The sequence below is a fragment of the Typopeltis vanoorti genome, chromosome 2, assembly GCF_054136105.1.
Source record: "Typopeltis vanoorti isolate ZY-2024b chromosome 2, IOZ_Tvanoo_1.0, whole genome shotgun sequence".
NCBI lineage: Eukaryota > Metazoa > Arthropoda > Arachnida > Uropygi > Thelyphonidae > Typopeltis > Typopeltis vanoorti.
This window is the reverse complement of record NC_143550.1, coordinates 60,714,853-60,733,108: the sequence shown is the minus strand read 5'-3', so window position 1 is coordinate 60,733,108 and position 18,256 is coordinate 60,714,853. Positions and strand designations below refer to the sequence as shown.

At 35.3% G+C, this 18,256-nt stretch overlaps 1 protein-coding gene across 4 annotated transcripts in view; it reads left to right on the top strand.

Moving 5' to 3' along the window:
- Positions 1-18,256, top strand: part of Unr (cold shock domain-containing Unr) — a 281,401-nt gene that overhangs the window by 98,645 nt on the left and 164,500 nt on the right. For all 4 annotated transcript variants that reach the window (XM_090411509.1, XM_090411484.1, XM_090411490.1 and 1 more), the window contains exons 7-8: positions 9,887-9,970; positions 15,653-15,822. In XM_090411509.1, the coding sequence (XP_090267635.1) occupies positions 9,887-9,970; positions 15,653-15,822 (254 nt within the window). The remainder of the gene's footprint in view (positions 1-9,886; positions 9,971-15,652; positions 15,823-18,256) is intronic.

Sequence of the window (18,256 nt, the reverse complement as noted above, 5' to 3'; positions counted from 1 at the left end):
ATAAACTTTCAACATTCAATTCAATTATTCCTATTGTTTACTATATTCGCTTAGCAAGCATTAATTGATGAATTAATTGCATTATGCGAGGTTTTCCTGTATTTGTATGGAGTTCCCCCCTTCCCTTTGGTGGATGGTTGAGCCCTCTTAATGAGGCATTAGGTATATATATTATGGCTGTAAATTCATGTGTGTTCATGGGGCCGGTTTTTCTGATGGAAAGATCCTCTACCTCTGTATGAGACCAGCTAACTCACCTCCAGTCAAAAGAGACCAGATATTATGTCATAGATTCCTATCTATGACATAAGGTTCCTTATGTCATAGATAAGAATCAAACCCAGGTCTTTCCAACTAAAGGGCTTAATCTATATCGACTGAGCTACGGAGGCTCTGAGATTTGCATTGCATGTACATGAGACTGTTACTTAAGATTGTGTAGTGTCATGTAATGAATGGACAAAAGTGAAAAATAACTTGCTACAGATTGTGTGATAACTTATCCCTTGTCTACAATATGTTAATAATTAAGTTCTTTCAGTTTCACTAATACCTTACTGCTTGTCATTGTCAAGAGGATGTCATAGAAAAATAAACAAAAAGCTAAATACAAAACACAAACTTGATGATATACTTACATTCACATAAGATTGAAGTTATGACTAGCTACTTTTTAGCTGGGATGTGTATGATAAATATAATTTGGTTCCATACGTGAAAGGTACAACATATGTAGTGCATCAATGCCGTGTGAGAAAGTTGAGGGGAAGCAGGAAGCTGATGTTTCTTGATCAGCTGGAAGTTTATATTATTGGGGATAGGACGTGTGAGTGAGGCTGTTTCAAATGACATTACATGGTGCTTGTGAATAAGTTGCTCTAAACTTGTGTTCCTACCTTTTATCATTATTATAAGTGCTTTTTACCCAAATTAAACCAATAAATGGAAATCACAACAGCAGGTACTAAGGAGCTGATGATTTCAGCACAACCCATAAGTACTTATGGTGCATCAAGTCAGTTATCTCTTCACTTAAAAATCAGCCACATGCAAGCATCCATTATGCCTACCATACAAAACAAAGATGGCAGCAACAAAGGTGATTGACAGAAAAGTACCTTGTGTCTCACCAGTGCAGCGTCATTGATCACAGACAGATCCAATGATAATATAAAGTTCTACAGCTATAATTTGATGTTACCAATACAAAAGGGCATATTGTACGATTTCTGTTGCCTCTGGCTACATGGTTCCTGCACAAAAATAGAATTGTCGCACAAACTACTTATTGATCTCAAGCAACTCATATTCTGTTTGCTGTGCCTCCCTTTTGTAAAGCAGCTTCTGACCTTAGGTAAAAGAGTTCAAAATCTTGAACAGCACCTTAACACTGCGAATGAAATTTTTCCTCCAAAATCCGAATGCTGGAAGCTAAGCTTGAACTACTTGACGATTAGCACTGCAATGTGGGTGCACCCTTTCCCGACATTGCTAATGAACTCCGCAACCTAATCGCATCAATGGTACATGACTCAAAGTTGAAAACAAATTCAATGCCGTTATTCTGAATTTTCCAATGGAAATTGGCGAATCTCTAAAAGATGACATCAGAAAATTAGCAGGAGAATGCAACTTGTCATCAGGTGCCATCATTTCAGACCCATAAAGAAAGGATGGAACGAACTTTCCACACCTTGTGAAAGGGACTTGCAACATGTCAACAAGCATATCTAAACTAATAACAGTAATTAACAAGTTCAAAGGCACTTGCCCCTAATCGTGCACACATGCTCTACTTGACTTAACTTTCGCCCAGAGAGAACAAAGACATCAACTTCAAAAACAAATTGAAGGAAAATTCCAAAATGAAGACAACAGCTGGATCATCAGCTACAAACAAAGAAAATTGGTGCAGAAATCAGAATGACACAACTAGTAGCCTCTGTGGCAACCAGTATGCAGGCACTGCATAGGAAATGTGAAAGACCATTGCAGTCAAATATGCCCCACAGAGCCTTGCATATCCACTACCATGAACTGGGGATATGAAGTGGCAACAGTCATTTCATGACCCCATGTTTACTGATCAGTATCAGTAAACAAGTTGGTGTCTCATTAAGTGACAAAGTTGGCATTTCTTTGAACTGATATATACTTTTCTGGCAGTGATAGTTTTCCTGTTTGTAGAAACAGTCAATACTATGAGGTGTGATTAGGCTTGGAAAGGGTGTATATTGCTCTGGGGCATGTATGTATTGTGCTATTAGCATCTATTTATTTTATTCTGTTTATGGATTGAGCCTTTTAGGCCTAAGATGGACAATGGGGGGGGGGGGTTGTAAACAATCCATATTTTTTCCTGTATAGCTTGTTTTTGCTGGAACTTCTTCATTGAACAAACATTCATTTGGTCACAGCAGAAGAGAATGATAGCTCCTTTTCAGCTGAATTAAAACTAATCTAAAGGATGAAATGAAAGACCCGATTTTCCTTCATTTGATAATGTCAATGTTTTTATTTAATTTCTTGTATCTGGCCAATCTTTCACTAAAGTATTAAAAGTTTTAGCCACATCTGTTTTCATAAATACAAGAGTGTTTTTTTACTGTTGTGTGTGTGTGGGGGGGGTATGGTATGTATGAATACCCCAGTTTTTATCAGGTTAAATTTGTATGTTACTCTGGATTCATATTGTTGAAATATGAATAGAAATATATCTGCAGTATGTTGAGACTTCTATGCAGAGCAAGGAAACTGCACCCATGTATCCTGTATTGTTTACATTTTAAACTTTGTTATTGCTATAACATCATTTTAACAAATTATAAAATGGGCAAGAACAGTGTAATTGAAACTAAATTTATTAAAGAATTGCAGCTAAAATTTTTGGTCTAACACTGTCTGACCATGGATACCATGGTCAGACAGTGTTAGACCAGATTGTCATCGTCTTAGTCTGACATTACTAATGTTACACTATAGAAATATTTGGTTTACAATCTTTAATAATAAATTTAGGGTTCCAACTAAGCTACTTCTCTCCATTTTAATTAATTAAAAGATTATTTATATTGTCTGCTCATGATCAGGAAAGAGTATTTTTCTTCTTATACTTTGCTATGATTGATGCATAAGAATCCTCAAAGTAGTTCAGCATTCAAACATGGGAGAGGAGGGTCTTCTTTGATAGGTTCAGCTTCACATTTTTAAGGTGTCTAGCTGTTGGCTCCAAAACATATTTTAAATATTGTTCTCATACACAAGTGGTTTTAGAATCTACAGTACATTGACACCTTGAGAGAGGGGAAAAGCCTCTCTTAAAGTCAAAGTTGTATTATGAGGAATTTGTAGTGAAGCAGGCTGTTCTAGAGAATAGTAGTAGATGGAAAGAAAGAAGTGAAAAGAATCAGATTTGGTGGGGCTACAGTTGGCTGATTAACAACTGTTGGACAGCTGCCACTCAAGTTTTTAATAGGTTTAATAGACACCTAAGGAATAATTGATGTCATTTCACTTAAACGGTTCCCATGGAAATATCTAATAGTAGAAAAGACACTAAGTTTAACTCAGTTGGGTGTTCAAAGTGAGTCACAAGGATCATTGATCAGCTAAACCTTTCCTTGGAGAGTATAAGAATTTGTAGGGAAATTTTTGGTGCATTACTCCAAACACAAGAACAATATATTCCAAGTTTGGGTGGATTTGGAATTTGTATAAAGTTAGCTGTAGAAAAGTAGTGCTCGGCAAAAAAAATAAAAATAAATGAAATAAATATATATATATATATACACACACACAGGGTGTTCGGGATAAATTTGACATATTTATAATTAATTATATTTTTCCGTAAGTTACATGTATTAACACACACTTCTCTTCATTTAAAAGTTTGGACCCTTCTTCATTCATATACAAGATGTCAGAAAGGATGGATAGCTGGAACCCACCTGAATCATGGAAGAGAATAACTTGTATCATGATGATTCGTGCCCGCCATCAAAATAAGGATATTACGACTGCTGCCCAATGCTCCCTGAATACAGTAAAAACAATCAGGCATGAACTAGAGACTTGCAATGGTGACTACGAGGATGTAGCAAGAAGAAAGATCCCTAGCAGACGATCTGATTGCGTTCGTACAGCAGAATTCCTCGCAAATCTGCAGGAACAGGTGTTGAAGAACCCTGGCATTGGAATTCGGGCTTTGTTCGTGGAGTTGCTAACTGTAGTCAAGCCCTGGATAACAAGGGTAGCCAATGGTAGGCCGTATGTATGGCAGCAGGATTCGGCCCCTTGCCACACCTCTGGGAAAAGTCAAAAATGGTTGTCTGAAAATTTCTACGACTTCACCAGTCCAAATGTTTGGCCTCCAAACTCCCCAGACCTTAACCCCATGGATTATTTTGTATGGGGCGCAGTTGAAAAAGACACCAATCGCACTTCCAGTAATACAAAAGCCCAGTTAATGGATAAAATTAAAACAGTTTTTGCGGCCCTTCCCAGGGAGACTGTAGCATCAGCTTGTTCGAGGTTCCGAAGCAGAATTGAAGCTGTGATCGATGCTAATGGTGGTTATTTTGAGTAAATCTTGTTGATAGTATTGGAATTAACTCTGCCTGTAATGTTTTTTTTGTCAATTCATTAAATTTAATAGATACAAAGAAGATTTTCTTTTTCCTTACGAAACTGTCAAATTTATCCCGAACACCCTGTATATATATATATATAGGAGTCTCTTCACTGCGCACCGCTTAATTAGTGATAGCCTTGGGCCATCTATCTCTGATTGGTACCAGTGGAGATTGAACTGCCCACTCAGTCTCCAAAAGTTAGATAGGGCTAAATGGCCTCTCCTTCTCCCTGTATACGGGAATAAAAAGGCGTTAGCTGATTTTTTTTTTTGATATATATATATATATATATATAAGGAAGCTGTGTTTTCCCCATGAATGGCTAGCAGTAAAGTAAATGTCATTACAAGAATAAATATGTGTTCTCCTCTGATGGTTTGTGTATTATCAGAGGCAAGTGAAAGTGAGTTCAGATCATTCTTTTGAGAAGAAGAAAAAAAAAACGAAGTATGTATTTTTGAAAGTGAGTAAATTATCATTACTTTGAAGAATGGTAAGGCAAAACCAAAAAGTTGTTCATGGATGTAATTTTGCCAAAAGCAGCATTTGTCATACAATGATAGTGTCCAGAGGAACTTAGATAATTCAGTTCCTTCCACAAGAATGTGAAGTAGTAGCTAGGTGTTTGGTTGAATACATGTACATCAGCCTGTTGATACTTCCCATTGTGGGACAGAATGGTTCTTTAGTGAATTTTGGATACAGCATATGTCCTGTCAGTCACTGTGTGTCTAGACTTATCTTTTTTACATGGGCATGTTATTAATGAGATTGTTGGTCTCTGTACATTTCAAGTGGTTTACTCATGTCATTCATCTTTTGGTAATAATATACGTGTAGGATTAGTAATTTTCCTTTGTTTGGGTAAGTATAGAATTAAGATATTGATATAATACCAAAATATACTTATGCACCTGCCCATAGTTCACATGTAGAATATAACTCTCTGATGTGAGCCTGCTGTGGTATCAAGGAGAGGGTTTTTGCCTGATCCCTTTATGAGAATCAGTAGTGTGAAAGCTAATCGATGCATTAATGAAAGGCAAATATATGGTCTCCTGGACAGAGTTTCTGTCTTGTGAGTGCAAGCCAAGGTAACTCCTATGCTGAAGATATGTTCTCAAACTCTCTGGTATAATTTGAAACTTATGTTTCATTATTGGTTTTAAAATGATAGTTATTTAATATCCTCATTATATATGATTGATATTTTGTTTTGAGATCTTGGAGAGCCTTTTACTCTGCTGTCATAAAGCTCCGTACTGGCATGTGACAAATGAGGTTAGTCGAAATGCTCATCACTTTGCCAGGATAAGTGACTTTTCCAGAATTTACAGAGGGGAAACTGCTTTTCTCTACAGCGGAAAGTATCAGCATAAATATACACTTATTCATATTCTCTTAACTACTGTTTTAAAGACATTTGTAGAGGAAAACATTCTTTCATATAGAACTCGGCAGATTGGATAAATGAAAAGTTATCTGGTAACTAAAAACTTTATATCTGAAGTTTTTGGTTACATCTCAGCAATATATGGATCTTAGAGATGGTTTAAAAATGAAATGACTCATTGAAGACTCCTGCCATAAATATGAGAGTATAGAAGAAAATTAGCAGTCAGTAGAGACTAAAACATAATAAAAAATTGGAAAAATGAACTTGACATTATTACATTCAAACAAGTTATCAGAGTTAATCTTAAAGTAGTATGTATGGTCTCTTAAAAAAAAAGTTAGCAAAACTAATAGTTGGAAGAAGAATGCAGGGATTCCCAACTTTTTTGTTTCCTAGTGCACATTATAAAATACCGGTAGGGCGACGGGCACCATCTATTTTTTCAAGCAAATTTTTTGAATTCTTTTGTTAAATGAATACATGCAAAGTTTACATTATAATCAAATGTTTTATTAAAAGTTTACATTATATAAAAATTTAAATATACACACACACACACACACACACACGTAAGTTAGTGTGATCTTTGGCATTGCATTTCATTGGCCAGTGCTTCATTATTAGGAGAATATGATGATATTCCAGTTCTTAAACAATCACCGAGATGCTCATCAGTGAGTCGTGATCTGTATTTTGATTTTATGATATTCATGGTTGAAAACAATGATTCGCAAAGGTATGTGGAACCGAAAAACGATTTTATCTTGTACGCTGCTCTTTTTAAGAATGGAAACTTTTTTCTATCCACTAGATTCAAGAAGTTTTCATCTGTTATATGGGAGTTTAGCGTAATGTCATTCTGAAGATCCAAAATTTCTAGCTCCAGTTCTTCAGCATTTACTTGAACAAGCTTTGCAATGCATACAGCTATTTCCATTATATTTACTTGGCAAGTAAAATGATTGATAAAAAAGGAGATCATTGGCTCGATGATAGCAAATTCCTGAAATCTCTTTTCAAACTGTTCTTCAAGCACTTGAAGATGTTTAACAAATGGTGACAAGTTAAATTCACTATCGCCTACCATTTTTTTCATATTTGGGAAATGAACGGGAGTTCCCATCTGCAGATGTGATATCCAGAAATCCAGTTTTGCTTTAAATGAGTTTATAGAGTCTATCATTTTAGCGACATGTCTATCTTTTCCTTGCAACTCCAAATTTAAAGAATTCAATTTTTCCATGATGTCTGTGAGAAAACATAAATCCAATAGCCGGCAAAAGTCATTTAGTTCATCAAAATTTTCATTTTTGACATGAAGGTATTTTTTTATTTCTTCAATTAAGCTTAAAAATCTTGTAAGGATTTTACCTTTACTGAGCCAACGTACTTCAGTATGCAGGATGAGATCAGTTTCTTTATCTTCAATGTCTTGCAATAGAGCCTTGAAAAGTCCGTGCTGCAAAGGGGCTGCTCAAATGGAGTTGATTATTTTTGTAACAACTTTCATAACATATCCAAAGGGCAGTATTTTACTGCACAAAGCTTCCTGGTGGATAATACAGTGGTAGGACATAAAGTTTGGAAATGAATGATCTTTCTTGCAGAGTGCAACAAATCCATTTGATATTGCCAACCATTGCTGGTGCCCCCATCAGTAGTTATCGCAGACAGCTTGTGCAAAGGCATATCTATCGACTTGGCGTATATTCTGAATGTATTATAAATATATTCACTCGTTATTTGTCCTTTCATGAGTAATATTTTCAGTAGATCTTCTTTTACAGTGAAGTTACTAAATACCATTCTCACCATAACTGCTAACTGTGCTGTGTCTGATACATCTGTTGACTCGTCAAATTGTAAAGAGAACCAGTTACATGTTTCCAAGTCACTTTTTAACTGAGTTTGTATGTCCATTGAAATTACATGTATTCTTCTTTTGATGGTGTTATTTGACAATTGTAAAACTTGTATTGCTGACATAATCTCACATTTGTTAGAAAATCCCTCAAATAAACAATCGGCACCAGTCAAAAATGCTTCTTTTAACAACTCTCCATCTTGGAACGGTTTTTTCTTCTTTGCGAGCATGTGAGAAATTTTTAAAGAAGCAATGGTGGCATTTTTAGATGTACCACATGTCTAGCAAAAACCGACTGTTGGGCAGACAGGTTCGATTTTAGTTGATTTTTTTTTTTTTTTGTTCTTATTTCAGATTTAACTGTCCGGAAGTGACGTTCAACATTGTTTTTTCGGAATTGCAACAGTACTGTTGCACAACAAACAAACACAATTATCTTTAAAATTAACGAAACTATGTTTTCTCCCAGTCAGTTAAAATTATAAAATTGTCTTTTACTTGATTCACTCATTTTAGGATTAAAAATCAAAATATTTAAAAAATTTAAGTACAAGATACCATTAAAATTATTCGCATATAACTAGCAACAGATAATGAACAACTTCGAATGCGCGTCTACTTTATATTGTATGCGTTTAATACTCATCATGTGTCATATAGCATTCCATGAATTGTTGCATGATGTGCACATGATTATTTCAAACAATACGGTACATGGTTGAACAGCGGCAGGCACACACAAATTGGTCGACGGGTGCCATGGTGCCCGCAGGCATATTGTTGGCAACGCCTGACTTAATGTATTAAAACCAAGATGGTTTTAGTACATATAAGTAGTTCTTTAGGGGATGAATATTTAAAAAATAACCTGATAAATTTGCTACAGATCTAGTGGTCTCATGTGTAAGAGTGTTTTTAAAAAAATGTAGGTTGAATTGGTGTGACTTCAAAACATTCATATTTCATATGAATACTTATAATTTGAAGAACAAACTGAAACATCTCATTTATATACAGGTCATATGACTCAACGTATTGGAAATGCCTTGACTTAAAACATTGAGAATACAACTAGGAAGCCATCATTTCCTGTCTCAAGGAAGTCACTGCATATGTACATCCATGTGGATTAAATAGTAGCTTTGTTTTGAATAACCATTTTACTGGTTTAAAGGTTATATGAAGAAACTGAAGTCTTTGTTGATCTTCATCACCATTGTTCCCATCACTGTCCACCTCATAAACTTGGCATTATTGTATGCTAGCAAATGTGCTCCTTCCCTTCTCTGTGAAGAAGAGTAGATCAAGAAAGAACTTCAGTTTCTTCTTATAATCTTTCATCAGAATGGTTATTCAAAACAAACAGCTACTATGTAATCCACCACCTCGCGATATTAAAGATAGAAATAATGAAAAAGGCTACCATATATCAGTTCCATTTCACCTAATTAGCTGAAGTTCTCAAAAATGTAACATTCAGGCTTCTTTCACTCCTCTACTCAAACTCCATTCCTTACTCAGTATGACTAAACAAAAACATAACTTTAAAATATCCCAACGTTTACCATGTTTGGTGCAACTGTAACATGCCTTATTTTGGCCAGACTGAAAAATTCAATAAGTTATATCTAGAAGAATAAGAGAGACATCACATATGGCAGAACTAGAGTCAGCACTCTGTCTAATCACATCCTCAATTCTGTTGACACTAATGACAAACTCTGTGATGATATATATATTAATCTACTTCTAACTTAATGTTGAATTTTAATACTCATTTCATGATTGTAGGTTTCAATCAATAAACTATAGGATCTGAGCTGATGAGTTCAAAAAATAAATGTGCTCCTAAACACAATGAGTTTGCTGTTATATTATATTGTACTTGATAGTGCTTTGTTGGAATTCCAATATTTAATTAATTGCAGATGTATTTTTTAAAAAAAAAAATCTTGTTGATGTGTATATACATTTTTTCCCCCTTAATTTTTTCAGATTTTCTTTCATTCTAGTGAATGCAAAGATTTCAAAAGTTTGAATTTAGGAGATGATGTTGAGTTCAGCATTCAAACTAGAAATGCAAGTATATTATCTTTGTTTTGAATTCAATGATAGTCTGTTTTATATATATATATATATATATATATATATATATATATAGCTAGAGATCAGGTTGTCATCCGATTAAAATTACTGGTGAATGTTAATAGCGTTAGTGGTGGTCTAATCAGTATTTAAAATAAACTTCTAAAGTATTGCCTTGAATCTTGGCGTAGGGGGTTACTTGGAGAACTATAGTTCTAATTTTTTTTATTATCTGTTTGAAATAGAAGTTATAGGGCTTGAATGTGTGCCATCCGTATTCTTGAAAATTTTAAAACAATGGTTAGTCAGGGCGGTTGATTAGAATTTCACAGGCTTCTTTAAATTTGCACCAGGTTTTGATATGACGTAAGGAACAAGTGCCTTTCCAATCAGTTCTATATGTCTGGATCATGATCAGAAAGGCCTGATTTTTTTATAACTATTAAAATCAATATACCATACCATTTGTGTTCCTTTTTCTGGATTGTAATTCTGCACCCTATTTCACATGTATATGGAAAGTTACAAGTGCATTTGATTTGGTTAAGGTGTAGCCACTGTTGAAGTATTGCTGATAACTTGCAATTGATGCTTAAAAGTTTGCTCATTGGGGAAAATTGTTATTACTCTGATTTTGAAGGTGTTAATGACTGAGTTTTTGTGTTGGGCGATGTAAGAATCTCCATGAATGTATAGGCAGTAATGTAAACTGCGAAGGATGGAAGTATGTTCTGATTTTCAGTTTCATTGGTTAATTGTGTGCATTTGTCAATTTCAGGTTGCTGAATAAGATGCCAAACTTTAGATTTTAAAAACTTTTTTTTTGTAGATACAAATTATTTTGCCACACAAAGTAACCAGAATGTAGTACATGAGAAAAGAAGACTGTGATATTGAGCACAAATTTTTCCAGTAAAAGAAGCTAAAGTTCTCAAAAAATTTGTCATTGATTGGGATGTTTCTGAAAAGGGCAGATATGACAAAACTAAATAATTTCTAAATTCCAAAATAATTAGGAATTATTTGTGTTTTTATGTAGGGGATGGAATGACCAACAACTTTCTTAAAGTCAATGCTAGTTTCTTGAGTAGGTGATAATTATGGCTGTTGATACTTTTGACTTGGTAGTTTAAGCAGAGTGGCATATTATATTTATGGATTTTAGGAAGTATATAAATTCTTAAGGTATACTTAATGCAATACTAGCTTTTTAATTATGTCTGATGTCCATGAAGTGACACTTTATTTGTATAGTTTTGTCCACTGGATTTTGATAAGTTAATGAGTGTTGTGTGAGATTAATTAATTACTTTTATAAGTTTTTTTTGGTTTAAAACAAAAATAAACTCTAAGGATTTCTTCCACTCCCTCCCCCAGCCTTTGATATACCAAATTCACTACACTTGTGCCTTTCTGCATATAGAGGTGAAACAGTATGCTCAGTTCCACTCTGGAGAAAGGAATACAAATGATGTATCAGATGAAATAATTATAGAAAATTGGGTCTTTCTGATCAGACTTATTGGAAAGGCATCTTTTTGTTACGTCATACCAAAACCTAGTATGGGTACAAATTTAAAGAAGCCTGTGAAATTCTAATCTGCATAGTCTCAAGAATATGGTCAACCTGCCAGGCTTCTTTCAAACAGGTCACAAGTTAGGACTAGGTCTCTAGCAGTCCCCTATTCTAGGGTTCTAGGCAATCTTGACAACCTTGGTCCTTATTTCAGATATTGATTAGGGGCTTCCAGTAATGCTGTTAGCAGTGTTTCTAATTAGAGGATGATATGAAATTAATCTGTAGCCAATTTGATGTAGTTTTTTCACCTAGGAATCAGTTTAGTAGGATTGTCATTTGACCAAATTAATGATACTTAAGCAATTAATGATACTCTGACTGTAATGTAGCTTGTCTTTGTTGTGTGTTTCTGTTTGTATCCTGATGATGACCTTAATATGAAGGTTGAAACATTGTATAATTATGTTGGTTCATGTTAAATTATTGTTCTGTTACAGTGGTAGTCTCTATAATTGTAACATTAATAAATGTTGATTACTGTAACACTGGAAGAAACAATTCTTCACTTATGTCGTGTCACCTAAATATACTAGACAGCCACAGTGGGTAACAGAGGATCACATCAAATTCCTCATTTGTATGTCCACACACACATACACTGAAGGAGTATAGAGGATATTATGATAGTGCTAACAGTCATGTTCCTTTCTAACATTATTTTTTTTAATGATTCTGCCATTGATGCTTCTGTTCACTTACCTAATTTTTTTCAGAACTCTCATATCTGTGGTCTGTCTGTCTCTTCAGCTGGTTTATTTCTAATCCAAATGCAAGATTCATAAATTAAAATTCTTTGAACACTCTCTCATATACTGCTATTTTAGTGGTTTGGCTAATTTCCTCTTTTATTTGATATAAATTTGACTCCTTATCTTCCTGTCTTTGCTTATTCTGTTGTGAATTTCCAAATTTAATCTTGCCATCTTTACTAAAAATATGATTAATCTTCTGTCTGATGCGTATCATAAATTTCGTTTGTATTTGCCTGAATGTAGATGTTTGACTTTTTTTATTTATATTATCATATATGTGTATCTTATCTTATTGTCTTTTAATCATGTGTACATACCTTAAATAAATACTAAAAATAGCTGAATATTTATGCCTAAATAGTAAAGAAATGTTTTGTTTATTCTATAAATTCTCCATTCAGGATGCAGCTGATGCTTTTAGTATTCCTGTCTAGTTTTATTTTAGTTTCCTTTTTATTGCTGATTTTCAATTTTGGCTAGCATCTATTCAGTTAAGAATTCTTGAAATATTTTTTAATTAAATGCTGGGACAAATTTGAGTGACATACTTACTACCTGAGATTAGTAATTATTCCAGACATCTTCACTTTCATTCATAATCTGATCCATGTTGATGAATAACATTTGGGATAGCGTAAACCCTTGTTTCACACCTGATTTTACATCAAACCATCTTCCTATTCTCTTTTGATTCTAACTCTTACAACTCAAAGACAGGCCACATGTTGCTTGAAATAATGTCTCCTTTGCACCATATAATTGTAGCATTTCATTCTGCTTTTTTCTTCTTGGCAACTTATGTCTTTTCCAGATCTACAAAACTTAAATATGGTTCTTTTTAATATTCCTGTGATTTCTCAACTATTTGTTTTAAAATGAAATTCTGATCTCAGATTGTTGTTCTTCAGATTTCTCTTCAGCAATTTTTTGTCTCAAGAAATTTTTATCTCAAACTCTCAGTATAGAAATCTCGCATCACTTTTATACACGCCATAAATACTGTTATAACTTCTGCACAACTTGACCCAGACCACAGAATTGCATGAGCCCTGTTCTGTTAGTAGCGCTGTGTGCAGTCAACATTTGGATGTTTATCAATAGTGAGAGAGTTGTTTAGCTGTATGGATTAACATGTAGCAGAAAGATTGTGAAAACTATCTTAGGAATGCAGCCACCTGTTATTTTCAACATGCTGAAAACACTCAGGATCAGTAGGATGTTTGTGTATTGGACTATTAACTATAACAATACAGAAGATGTATCTGACTGTCAAAGAACAGGTTGACCATGCTGTGAGAACAATGTCACTTGTACTAACTGATGACTGGGGTGAGAGCCTAATGTCGTTCTGCTGGGTAACTCCTAAAGCCACCATTTATGTGGTAGAGGCTGATAAAATCAAAGGCACTTCTCCAGCAGTGTGCAAACAACAGACACAGAGATATCCTCTTCACGGGTGAGAAGATTTTCACTTGAAGAGACATTTAACTGCCAAAACATTGGATATCTGCCCCCAGATGATTGCACAGCACATGCCATAGCACCCAGGATTCAGAGAGCGCATCATCCACGTCAGTGATTGTTTGTTGGAAGTGACACATTAGGGTTGTCCAGTTTGCATTTCTGCAAGAAAGGGGTCAAAATCTCCACCAGAGTGTATCGACACCATGCTGTGAACCTTCTGTGTGGCTCCTGAACAACACCTTGTTTCACAGTAGGCAGTGGACCTTCCAACAGGATTCAGCTCCTGTACACATGGCGAGAACCACACAACAGCGGTTGTAGGCGAATGTGCCTGAACACATATCATCATCTAATTGGCTGTCTGAAAGTCCCAATCTGAATCCATTGGACTTCAAATTGTGATTGGAGCTTGAGAAAAGTAGCCTGCAAGAAACAACACTCCAGCATCACCAGTCTGAATGTGGATTTGAAGCAAGCAGTGGCAGCATTTTGTCAGACATGCATGCTGCCATCAGTATGTGGCCTCAGACTTCAGAAATGTGTTAAGGCAAAAGGGGATATTTTGAACATTGAGTGCTGCTATATGCATGTAGTTGTGTATCCTGAAAGCTGTAAATGATTTATTGATAGATTGAAGATTTATGTGATATTCAAGTTGTACCATTATTTATGGCTAGACCAGGTAGATGTATACTAGAATGCTTTACTCCAATCATATAGCATTTGACCTAACAGTGCCTTCTGAATAATGCAATGCAGCCACTGTGAAACATTTATGGTCTCCATATTTGAGCAATGCTGGTTAAATGTCATCTACTCTAGCTACCTTTTTAATAAAGGTAGTTTTTTCTACGATGAGTGCTAATATGAATTGCTGATTGCATTCCTCATGATCTTTTGTACTATTGTTTTGTCATTTGTTTCTTTAGCAGTCTTTCGAAGTGATTATTCCAGATATTGATTATCTTCAGTTCATGTCACTTTTATTATCTGATTCCTTTTTTACAGTATTGTTTCCATTTCTAAGTTGTTCTTTTAATAGTAATATTTTGTAGAATTTCACCTTCTATATTCTTACTGAATACTTCCTTACTTTTGTTCACCTACATTTATATATTGCTTTGATTTTTCTTACATTTTTCTCTGTATGCTCTGTTTACATGCTGACTTGCTAAGAATTTTCAGTATGCTTTTTCATGACTGCTTTCTTAATTTTTTTGAGTTCACCATGGAGCTCTGATTTTTCTGTCCTTGAGACATCACATGCTTCCCTGGCTGAATCATGGTTTTCTTCAGAGTTGGCCACTGAGTCTCGAAGGGTTGGTTCTCGTTTTCAAACTATCACATTCTTGCATTATTCAAGGGGAAAAATGACATTATGCATTTCTTATATTACATATGAGTCTACAGTTCTTCATCCTTTATGAAATCATTACAATTGCTAACTGACAGAAGATTTTTTTTTTAAAAAAATATAACATTAAGAATTCACAAAAGTTAATACTACTATAATACTTTCTCCAGAATGAAGATGGAATAGTCTCCATAATTTTAACATAATGAATGTTTGTTAGAATTGGAGTGAAACTTCTTTTCATTCAAAATTTATCACTGAGGATTTTATAAAAGTAATATTTGTAGCACTTATTTGAACTGAATGATTATCTTACATTTAGGATTCTTTGGTAAACTGTGATATGATTTACTCCCAATAGGAGTGCTGATTTTGGTTAATCATATGATTTCATTCATGGGAGAATTAGAATATCATTGTTGAAACACACTGTGTGTGCGCGCGCGCTTCTTCCTCTTTTCTTTTTTTAATACTTCATTTCATTTAAATTCACTTGCATCGCAAACACATTATTATTATTCTTGTAGAACAAAGAAGTAGCAGTAAATATAACTTCTCTAGCTGAAGGAACTGTTGTATTTGAGGATATTAATCCTGAACCAGTAGCTGGTCAAGTAGTTAAAGTATTGGAAAAAGCACAAGGTAGGCAGTCGAATGATCCACTGTCTGGTCGGGTACGTTATCGTCGTGATAGCAGGTTAGTAAATGTTTTTTATTCTCTTAATAATTTCTTTGTATAACAATTTTTATTAATGCCACAGATCCTCATTTAATGTAAAACTTTCTTTAAAGTACATAACTGAAATTTCCTCCAGAGTTTTTCATTTATCAAACTGAAAGAATTATATAAAGGTGGTCTGTGTTCTAGGCTCTGGCTTCATTGGTATTGAGAGTATCCTTTGGTTGGAAAGACCTGCGTTTGAGTCTCATGTAGGATATATATATATATATATATATATAAGGGCCTTTTCATATAAAGTTGACTAGTTAAACTGAGATTTGATTGTGACAAGTCACTGAGTCTAGTATCTTAAGGGAAGGGTAGATGTAGTGGTCTAATTTTGACTTGTTTCATTAGCAAAATATAACAGATTGCTTAACATTATTATAGCATAGTTATTAATCTATATTCAGTAATTTGCATTCGGTTCAACTAATCAAATCCTGGTTGTCCTTGAAGTTCTAGAGAATGTATGTACATGCTAATTAAGCCTCTGTTTACATTTATTATTATTATTCAGGCCTCCATGGAGTCAAGCAACTCATCATGGGAGGTCCTTCTTAGGAAACACAGTCTATCATACCACTCCTTGAACTCATTGACCGTTCTTGCTCTCGCCACTCTCTCAGGCAATTCATTCCACAGTTCAACCACCCTTCACACAAAGAAACCACTCCTCTCCCTCTTGCTCACAGCTTCCTTTCATAACTTCTTCCAGGGATGGCCCCTTGTCATCACTCCTTCCTGCTGTTCCACCAAGCAAAAGAACTCCCAAATGTCCACCCTTTAACTTCCTCTCAACAGTTTAAGTCTCGATCATATCACCTCTCCTATCCACCAAACTCTACAGTCCACATTCCCTCAGCCGATCCTCATAACTGACATTGTACAGTCCTGAAACCATTTTTGTTTTCTGCCTCTGTGTACAGAGGCAGAAAACAAAGATTGCTTCAGGACTGTAACAAAGAGGTGGATTATCTCCTTATCCTGGGGACCAAATTTGAGAACAATCTTTTAATGTGGTCTGATCAGTCTTATACAATGGAATGATAACTCTTATCTCTGCAGGTCAGCAATCCTCTGGGTTACCTTCACCACCTCTGCAATATGCTCCTTGAATATCAGTTTTCTATCAATCATCAACCCTAGATCTCATCTCTCCCTACTTCCTCCAGTACAGATCTTCCAATCGAGTATGCAGCCTCACATCGATGGATCCCAAACTTCAAGACTTTACATATTGCTGCATTAAACCGACACCCCATTCATTTGCCCATCTGTCTAGTTTATTCAAATCCTCTTTCAGGTCTACCACATCTACACTATTACTGATAACCCTTCCCAGCTTCACGTCATCTGCAAACAACTGAATATCCCCTTGCAATCCATTGCCAATGTCATTGATATAAAGGTTGAACAATATAGGTCCCAGTACTGAGCCCTGTGGAACCCTACTTGTAATCTTCTGCTTCCTTGATATTGCCCCACCATACACAACTCTCTGATCAGACAGCCAATCCTGAATCCAGTTAACTAACCCAACATATAAATCCATGTGCTGCAACTTAAATATCAGCTTATCATGTGGCACCCTGTCAACATTCTTTTTGCAAAATCCAAAAAAATGGTAGCATATGCCTTTCCCTTATCAACTGCTCTTGTCACTTTATTATAAAAGGCAATCATATAACTAAAGCATGAGCGCTCCTTAGCAAATCCATGTTGATTCTCACAGATAACACCACCCTCGTTTGCACAGTGCTGTGTATAGTTCCTCACTAATTTCTCCAAGATCTTAACAACTACTGATGACACATAAACTGGCCTATAATTAACACTTCCAGTCCATTACTTGTACAGTAGCACTATCTTACCTTCCTTCCATTCCTTGGGTACCTTTCCTGCAGCCAGACTTTTATTAAAGAGCCAGGTCAGTGGAGCTGTCAGTTCTTCAGCACATTCTCTCAAAACCCGTGGTGAAATACTATCCAGTCCCACAGCTTTACAGACATCCAGAATACTCAGTATTTGGAACATACTCTCCTCTAAACCCTGAACCTGCCCTATCTATCTAGTATCAAAACCTTCTTCTCCAGGATAAAATACTCCAATAAAGTGCTCATTGAACAATTCCACTATGTCCTCTGCATCAGTCACTCAGTTCCCATTTTTATCCTGCAACGTCATTCTTCCACACTCATTTCTCCTCCTACTGGCCACATAGCTAAAAAATTCCCTAGGATTTTCTTTGGATCTTAGTGCCAATCTCTTCTCATATTCCAGTTTTGCCTTTCTCACCATACCAGTCACTATCTTGGCCTGCTTTTGTATAGTCTTCGTGCATCTGCCCTCCACTCCTCTCCTTATATCTCTTCCATAATATTGTTTTTTTTTTTTAACTGCAGTTCCT